Here is a 9,441-nt window from a genome sequence, read left to right on the forward strand (position 1 = left end):
ATAAGGAGGCCCTTTTTTCTGGGTTCCTGCCGCCCATTGTGTTTGCATTACTGTAGAATGAGCCGTTTATATCTACATACAGAGCAGGTCCTTGTCTAAGGAGATCGCCATGTTGCACTGCCATGTTTCTACAGTAGCCCAGAATCGACAAACCAAACACTGACTCTAGGTAGCAACATTTGTGTTTTCACGTCAGCGTCTGTAGTTCTCCTACATGCTTGGCACACGGGGGAAGATTCAGTTAGTTGCAATCTGCAACCTCAACACTAGATGCCACTAAATCCTACACTTGGGACCTTGAAGTTACTGCTAATGCAAACGAAACATTTCCTGTTGTTAAAGCTTCACATTAAAAGCATTTAACTGTCAAAACAGTTGACGTTTATCATGAAGTAGTCACAGGGAATGCAATAATACTGCTATTGTTCATCAAAAATGTGTCTACAAAAGAATGGTCCAAAAAGTGGATCAGTTTGAAATGTTGTAGGGAGTAATGTCAGAAGAGGGAGCAGCCACAGTGAGCTGTTAATTGAGAAGCTGCAGGCGACAGACTGCACACCTTTAACTTAGCGAGATACCCAACTCCTTTCACTGTCTGCAGCCTCATGGCACGCGCAGTGTAAAGTCAGATCAGGGTTGCTTACCGAATGATGGAAACAAGCCGGTTATCGCCTGACTTCTTTATTAAAACGACAAGTTTGTTTTGCTGCTTGCAGAAATCTGTGTCATATTGAACTGCATTTATTAACCCTGTATAACTACAGGTGTCACCAAATCAACCAGGACTGAAATCTTTAGATTATCACTTTAACATACATGAGAGCGGTACTTATCTTCTCGTCTCAGTCCTGGCAAGAAAGTGAATGAACGTAGCTTGCCAACAGGAAAGTGGCCAGCTGCTATCACTGGTGAGAACCATGAGATGTGGCTGAAAGTCTGGAAAGCTGGTGGACCTTTGAGTTGAGGTGATGTGGTTATTAGATAGATATGCTTTAGATAGAATATGATACAGGACGGAGGTCATTCAGGGTTATTATTGCTCATACTGAGCTCTGAGGTCACGAGTGTAAGGTAGGGAACCTAAATCACCTTTCCATGCTGCTGGTTTAACCTCATCACTAAATCTATTTTCTCTGGTAGCCAGTTATGTCAGCAGTCGCCTCTTCTTTGTGTTTCAGAACGACACTTGCTGTACCGTCCCGCTGCCGCTGCCTGAAGGTAAAGTCAGGATACGGTTTGTTTTTATCTCGTCTCCTTAACTCGTGCAGGATTTGTCATTTATTAGGGAACACAACAGGTGGAGGAATAATGGTGATGATCCCGGGGCTTTAAAGTGGAAGGAATTCTGATGATCTCGTCCAGTGCCAAATGTCCCTGACCCCTGATTAGAGGCAGGCATTAGTAATTGATGGTGTGTTGGATGAACAGAAGCAACTGTCTTCAGACGTCACGGGATGAGTCAAGAACACAGGTTCAGGTTATTCCCGGACATTGTATGAGATTTCACACATTTTGCTCTTTTGAAACAGAAATGTGCCAGAAAATATTTCAAAATGACTGATTTCTGACTGACTGATTTTTGAAAGATATAAAAAAAAAGATGACTGAAATGTTGCCAAACATGCCAGGCATGCACCTTGCAGTTTCCTTTTAGTGACTACCTGCAATAAAGATATTATTGACTGTGACACATTATTACTCACTGTGTCACACACACCCATTTGGCATCCCTTGGAAAAATGATTTGCAGTTGGGGGGCTTGGTCACAAGACAAAATCTGCCCAAGCATCCTAAAGCAGAGTAGCAACAGAGAAGCCCATTGGCCGGCAGATCACAGCAGCTGAAATAGCTATGTAAACACTTTCCCTCTCTCCGTGAGCCCCAGTAATTATAGCCAGGATGCTGGTGACGACAGTTGTCCCATCGAGACTTCAAATGCTGGAATAAATTTGACATTATGATATTTGATCTCGGCTCCATTGGCGCGCCCACGTAAACAGTGGGGAGCGGTATAAAGGCTGGGGACCCCGGCTGGAACAGAAGTTGTTTACCCTTTAGCTCAGCGCTCCGGACTTAACCCTGACACCGAGGCGTGACTGTAGGGGAACTGGGGCCCTTTAAATCCAGCTCGCGGGGGGTTTACGTAACAGAGAGGAGGAAAAGTGAGGGGGAAGCACCGCAGAGAGGGGACTTGACAATTAGGAGCCGAGGGGAGTGAATGTGTTGGAGAGGACAGTGCGCAGAGCAGACTGAGGATTAATGCTGGAGCAGTGAAGACATTTATTCTGACAGAGGTAAGGACAGCTGCTTATTACTGAGGCAGATGTAAATTTATTTTACTTTAATGCCTTATGGGATGATATAACTTTGAATTAATTGCACATAAGCTTAAAATATTACAATTTAGAAAGTATAAATGGCAAAACATAAAGTTGCCAGACTCCACAGTTGTCATGTTTTGTTATTTATTATCACATTTCCCTCAAATTTATCTCATTTATTTTAAATATTTAAGCCTGGGTTGTCATTTTTTATGTTTTATTTCTCTGACATACATCCACTCTCTGTGTCCCACTCCCATGCGCACAAGCTACGCAGCCAGTTTACTATGCATAGCTACAAGATTATTAATATCTCTACTCTTACATCACAGGTGGGAGGGAGGTGGCTGGTACATTCGGGCACTTTGGACCAGGATACTTGTCATATTTAATGATGGCAACAACAACAAAGCCAGGCGTTGCGATAATAGTTGGGCAATTAGTGCTCTCATTGGGACGCACCATGCAGTTAATGACTGTTAGAGTGTTTTGGGATACATCTGGGCATTGTTTCTGTAACACTGGGGATTTGGTGGTCCTCTGCTTGAAGATTTTGAGTGTCAAACACTTATTTCAAGTATTCTGGTAAATTTTTATGCACCATTTTGCACCTATTTTGCATCAAAGTCCTCTACTTCTTTCAAGATTTTGTAAGAGGAGACAAATGAACAGATTCTAAATAGTGAGGGGGGCGTGTTCCCTGTGTTCCACCCCAAAATCTGTGCTTATGCATCTGAGATATGACACACAGCAGTATTGTGAGGAAGACATTTTGCTGTTGAATCCTGAATTTGAAACTCTGCGTTTAAGTTTACCTTCGCCATGTGGTGTTCGGAGGCATCCTGGAGGTCAAAGTGACCACTAGCTGTCATGCAGCATTCTTGTCCACACGTGCTGCATAGGTAGGCTTACATGCCTGAGAATTTTGAGGAATGCAAAAGGAGAGGGCTGTAAATATCTGACCTTTACGTGGGAGGAAAAGTGTCCAGCACTACCGGTCATTTAAGCAGTGAGACAAAAAAAAAAGAGAAATTCAAATGCAGTTTAACCTCAGATAGGTGTCAGTGCCGCTGGTGCAGAAGTATGTTTTAGTCTACTGTGGTTGAAGATGATGAAACAAAAAGCTTGTCTAAAGAAAAAGGAGATTTGGTGCTAAATGACATCCCAAAGACAAGATCAAGAAGAAACTTAAATCAGGAAGTATGCCAACCCTCTTTTTTTTTAACCCTCATGTATTTGTCGTTATAGTGTTTCCAGGCCATCGATCCCTCCGAACAGACCGTGACCTCTGACAGGAAACAGGAGAAAGGGGAAATTGCCATTTAAAGGGGGCCTCTGGGTATTGAACGGCCTGCGTCATGGCAGCCATTGATCTGGAGCGTGGGCTGGAACACGGAGGCAGAGGCTGGGGACAAGAGAGGCCGGAGCTGATGGACAACTTCGACTCGGAGATGCAGGAGTGGGAGGACCAGCTGCAGGACATCCAGAGGAAAATCGAAGAGGTACGGTTTTGTATAAAAATGTGTCAAATCGAACAGAGAGTGGAGTCCAGAGATTGGATCTTAAGCTGCTGTTTGCCCTGAAAACACACTGATTTAGAGTGATGACACCTTGAAACAGTAGCCTAATGTGCATTATTGGACAATCTGGAGAAAATGGAAATTAAAACGGGATTTAAGGAGCAGCCAGTGTGGCTGACTCCTCTTATTGATCTCTACTGTACAATCCTAGACTTACTGATGTAGAACTATTTAGGTAAAACTCAGCTCATGTTCATGCTTAATTCTGTTCTCCATCTTTAACTGTTAAGTGGAGTTATTCAAGTTTTTACAAGAGCGATAAAGAAATTCAGCTTTTGCTTTTAACAGTCGTCCAAATGTGGTTCCAACAGCCTCAAATCTGACACTGCTTTCAGCGTGTGTAAACACGCTAATGGTTTTGTGTCCAGATTATGAAGTGCTTCTGGAGTCCCTTGAGTGTGTGTTAATTGTGTAATATGTGTGTGTGTGTTGTGCGTGCATGTGCACCACGATAAACTTTTGGCAGCACGGCGACTGACTCAACCTCATGGCCTTGTTGGAGCAATGATACAGACAAATGTTAACAAGCTAATTAAACTGTGATGTGCCGACAGACATGCTGAACACACACACACACACACACACACACACACACACACACAACACACACACACACACACACACACACACACACACACACACACACACACACAGTCTGAAAGCGGATACTGAAGGAGTATTAAAGGTTGCGATGGGAAACAGATGGTTGTGTGAAGTGGAATAGCATGTGCTGATCATAAATATAGTTTAAGCTGTGCAGATATTTTGTGGTAATTATAAAACATGTTTGTTGTGTAAACACACTTCCTGTTGTCGAGCTGCTGCGTGGCGTTGTGGACAATGTGTGCCTGCAGGAAGTTGTTTATGTTTTCCTCTGTTTTTATTATTTGCAGTTGTACAATGAAGTCCAGGCCCGCAGAGGAGCGAACGATATCACTACTGACAGCCAGAAAAATGGCGGCGAGTTGGAGTGCCACCACGGCAACGGTCTTTTTGCACCCGGCCATCACGGCAAGAATCACGCTGGAGCTATAACTGTGCCACATCACTATAGCAACGGCTGCAACTACAGCTCCAATGGGTACAGCTACCCTGTTAGTCATCAGAATGGCTACGGTTACTGCCACGCCAACTCAGAGATCGGAGACTTGTTGCAGGATTACTTGGGGCAGGGGAAGCAGATGAGCCGGAAGAACAATGGAGCTCGCCACGTGGTAAGTAAAGGCAATTCTTATCATTTCCCCGTCTTGTGCTTCATTCTCTTGGCATCTGCACATCCAAGGAAACCAGATACGTGGGAGTGATATGAGTCAAAGCTGGGGTTCAGTCAGAACATATTGATTACAGTTAGCTGGTTCCTTCCAGTCTGCTTACATAGACAAGGCACCAGATAGGAGTTAGTTTCACATGCTTTCACTGCGGTCTCCTCTAACTCCTGACAAAGCAGTCAAGAAGACAGCCAAGACGTTAAACTGTTTCCTGGTCCACATGGAAAGCCATGTGCACAGCTACATTAAAGTACAGTAGATCAGAGTAGTTTTAGCTGCGCTATATCAAGGCATGATCGAGGGTCAGCTGAGGTTCAGTTTTGGGAAGATACAGTGAACGGAGCGTTGCCAGTGATCCTGAAGTAGCACGCTCATTTAAAGCTTCTAAATATAGTTGGTGGAGGTTGATATGGATGTTTGTTAAATATGTTTCCCCCATCTCTCTCAGCGCTTCAGTGACACAATCAAGGTGAGCCCAGGAACAGAGATCAGAAGAAGTTCTGGAAATGAAAGGTGAGCACGAGAGCAACATTTAGGTACCTTTTATAGAATGATGTAATGTGCAGGCCCCAAAGTCCCGAAAGGTGATATATTTATATCTTGTAGAAACAAGTTATCCTGTGGGAACAAGATATTATCTTGTGCACATGAGATAATAACTTCATTCATTCATTTTCTGTGACCGCTTGTCCTTTTTGGGGTCGTGGGGGGGCTGGTGCCTATCCCAGCTGACAATGTGCGAGAGACGTGGTACACCCTGGACAGGTCGTCAGACTGTCACAGGGCTGACACTCTTATATGCTGCCTGTTTAGGGTGGTAATGCAGCGCCATTATGCCACCTCACTGTTCTGTATATAAGGTACGATCACCGAATGGCAGACTTAGTTGTCTCGCCTTTAAGTCACAGCGGGAGGTAGTAACAACACTGAAATGGTGTCTGTAAAACCAGGAAAGCCTGCGACCCACTGCGGAAGATTTTAAAAATTGCTGTAGCAGTTAGCAGCTAACTCAAAGCAGAAGAACAGTAACTAAAATGTCCTCTATATGCCTGCCATATAACAGGTTTGGTAAATCATTGTTATTATTTATAAAGCGTTGCCAATGCAGATGTTATAGGTAAAACTAGAGGCGGACGCTGTTGTGCTACATGTCATGACCGTCATACCTCTTTTGATTTAGCAATGCTGCGATGTGATGCAATCTTTAATCATGCATCGGAGCAGAATGATGCCACCATCGCTTCAATCTGTGTAAAAATGCAAAGGTGGCATAAAGATGGGACTTTGTAGCAGCACTGTGGCGCCGCGTGACCTTTGTGTAAGCTATAGACAGACAACCATTCACACTCACATTCACACCTACAGACAATTTAGAGTCACCAATTAACCTGCGTGTCTTTGGACTGTGGGAGGAAGCTGGAGTACCTGGAGAAATCCCACACTGACATGGGGAGAAAAGAAGATAATTAACTTGTGGACACAAAATAAAAAATGTCACCTTTTGGGACTTCAGGGGCTCTGTAGATGGAAACTCTTGTTAATCTCATGTTTTTGTCGGTTTGGTTTAGGCCTAGTCACGAGCAGTTTTTGGGTAGTTTTGAGGAGACTGAAAACAGGAAGAACCAAGTGTCTCACATGAAGAGCTCCCCCCGCAGAGAGAGTTCCCCCAACAAAGAAAACACAGGTGCCAAGCCCCCTCTTGGACAAAGGGATGCTCCTGCAGTACAGCCACGCTCACAGCTCCCAATCACAACAGCTGAATCTCCTGCCCTGGACAGGAAGTCCATCGGCCCTGGCGTCCTGGGAGACAGGAAGTGTGGCAGCCCCTCTGTCCTCAGGAAGTTTGGAGCCATGCTGCAGGAAAACGAGGGCAAAACGCTCACCGAATCCGGGGTGGTGACCCATCAGGGGCTGGCTCCAGAGCCAAAGTGCCCCACCCCTGGCTGTCAGCGCAGAGCTCTGGGAGCCACTGCAGTCGGCGGCAGGGCGCCCATGCGCGTGCCTACCCAGAAATGCCAAGCAGATTCCGACGTGCTGACAGCAGAGGTAGAACCTGGCCAAGAATGGGGGTTAGCATCAGACTCTGGTAGACAGAACCACGGCAAAGATCACAGAGGAGGCTACAGCGGTTCTAAAGGGTCCCAGCGGAGTCCACAGCTGGCCCAGAGGAGATCACAGGTGGCGGGCAGCCCAAAGATTAGACCCAGGGCGAACAGCGGGGCAGACAGAGATGGAGCTCAAGGGGAGAGAGCAAGGAAGCTTGCACCCCAACATGGGGAGTCTAAAATGGACTACAGGGTCTCAAGTGCTTCATCTGGAGCTCAGAAGATCCAAAGGGGAGGGTTAGCTGGACAGGAGTCGCCAAGTTGTGGCAGAGTGAGGGATGAAGGACTTATTGAGCTGCTGGACATGCTGGAGATCCAACATGAGTACAGCTCCAGTCCCAGAGCAGGAAACACAGCTTACAGACAGGAACCACAGCAGGTAGGGTGTTGTTCTGCTTCCTTTTGTTTAGCTACAGAATCAAGTTTACAAAAGCAACTAGGAAAACTTGTGATGATACCTTAAGCTTAACTGTCCCATTATGTCTCTGCTCAGGTAAACCCAGCCCAGTTGTCCCCAGCCAATCTTAAGAAGAGCTTCTCTCGTCCTGCGCGGCCAGCCAACCAGCGACCTCCCTCCAGGTGGGCTGGCCGCACCCCTACTGCCATCATCACCACCCCATCAGGCCCAATGTACCGTCCCCCAAGCCCTCTGAATCGCCCCCCAAGCCCCATGACCAGAACCCCAAGTCCCGCCCTGAAGCACCGGCCTCTCATGACCTACTCTCTTCAGACTGAGACGGTCATTATGTGACACTTTCCATTTCAATAGGAAAACCCTCTCTGTGTAAATAGTAAGGACTTTTCTGTGAAACAAAGTGCTTTAAGAGAGTTACAACGAGATGCTTAATTTCACCTTGATGCCATGTTCGAGAGAAAAACACATCCACAACATTCTCCAGTGTTGCTGTGGCTTTTTGCTTCTTCTGTGCTGAAACCTTTGCCAACACATTAACATATTGCTTAGTTGCAGTTCCCCCCCTTTATCCTCTTTTTGTATTGAATTTCAGGTGTTTTCTGTATTATGAGATTTTGCATGCAGCCCCAGTTTGAGGGTGCATGCTCATGTGTTTCATCCTCATGGTTGCCACGTTGAATCAAATTCAACCTGACCACCAGCAGGAGCAGATTAAGTCGCAACTGTGCTCCCAGCAGCAGCAACCTGCTAACTGTCAACAACAGTGTGTTTTACTGTATCATATTGTCAAAGTAATATATTTAAGATGTTCAAATAACAGCTGTGACAAATGACTATGATATGCCTTTAATGTATTTTTTTTTCTTGGTAATAAATATGACAGTGCTTTGACTTGAAGACTCTCGTCTCTGTGTATTGCAGCATTGCATTGTTCCATTAACGATGGCTCATATTTCGGGGTGTTGATGATTTACTGCATGTCAAGCCTATGGACATCGGATACCAGCTGCTCCCTGCATGCCAGAGCAGTGGCAGCTCAAGTAGTGTCAGTTGCTGTTGCAAATGAGCTAACTGTCCGCCAACTTCAACACATCAATTGGTTAAAACATGCCTGAGGATCTGCATGAGAATATACATGTAATGATTTTCAGATTATCTATAAACACAGGATGTTTTTGTGGATTTAAAGGGATAATCCACTTTTTCTGAGGTGTGTTTGTTGGAGGTACTCATCAATTGCTGGTGTATTACGTACAGATGATATTGGTTGGCATGACGCCAGTCTGGGGAAACAGGAGTGCCATCATGGAAGCCAAACAATGTGCTGCTGTGGATGGGGGGCAGCAGCAAAACCAGTATAGCCACCTAAAAAAAAAAAATCAAGAGTAGGAGTTGGAGTGCGCTGTATTTAAAATATTTTCCCCGAGATCTATACAATCAGCAGTTTCAAGGTGGACACCCAAGATTAGTGTCACCAATTCAGTATCTGACCAAATGTCTCTCTCCCTCTGTTTCTGAGATATGACGTTGAGTAAAGGCCAGAAAAGTGTTTTTGCAGAATGGTAGTTGACCTTTGACCTTTTGGATATAAAATGTTATCACTTCATCATTATATCCTATTTAACATTTGTGCAAAGTTTCTTCATAATTACCATATGAATTCTTGAGTTGTGGCCAAAAAGTCTTGTGAAGTCACAGTGACCTTGGCCTTTGACCTTCAACCACCAAATTCTAATCAGTTTATTCTTGAGG

At 45.0% G+C, this 9,441-nt stretch overlaps 1 protein-coding gene across 2 annotated transcripts; it reads left to right on the forward strand.

Moving 5' to 3' along the window:
* Positions 1-1,198: 1,198 nt before the first annotated feature.
* Positions 1,199-8,603, forward strand: LOC126399061 (uncharacterized). Of its 2 annotated transcripts, none has more exons than XM_050058811.1 (6): positions 1,199-1,218; positions 3,570-3,823; positions 4,795-5,115; positions 5,618-5,682; positions 6,738-7,653; positions 7,768-8,603. In XM_050058811.1, the coding sequence occupies exons 2-6, from the start codon at positions 3,680-3,682 to the stop codon at positions 8,023-8,025; spliced, it is 1,704 nt and encodes a 567-aa protein (XP_049914768.1). In that variant the 5' UTR covers positions 1,199-1,218; positions 3,570-3,679; the 3' UTR covers positions 8,026-8,603. The 2 variants fall into 2 exon arrangements, with proteins under 2 accessions (XP_049914768.1, XP_049914767.1); XM_050058810.1 differs by lacking the exon at positions 1,199-1,218 and adding an exon at positions 1,783-2,294.
* The last annotated feature ends 838 nt before the right edge of the window (positions 8,604-9,441 follow it).

This window comes from Epinephelus moara, chromosome 12 (genome assembly GCF_006386435.1).
Source record: "Epinephelus moara isolate mb chromosome 12, YSFRI_EMoa_1.0, whole genome shotgun sequence".
In the NCBI taxonomy this organism is placed as follows: Eukaryota; Metazoa; Chordata; class Actinopteri; order Perciformes; family Serranidae; genus Epinephelus; species Epinephelus moara.

Excerpts from the sequence above, each read along its gene's own strand:
- LOC126399061 (XM_050058811.1), top strand. The coding sequence starts at position 3,680 with ATGGCAGCCATTGATCTGGAGCGTGGGCTGGAACACGGAGGCAGAGGC. Across the intron at positions 5,116-5,617 it reads ACAATGGAGCTCGCCACGTG|CGCTTCAGTGACACAATCAA; the intron begins GTAAGTAAAGGC and ends CATCTCTCTCAG. Across the intron at positions 7,654-7,767 it reads ACAGACAGGAACCACAGCAG|GTAAACCCAGCCCAGTTGTC; the intron begins GTAGGGTGTTGT and ends GTCTCTGCTCAG.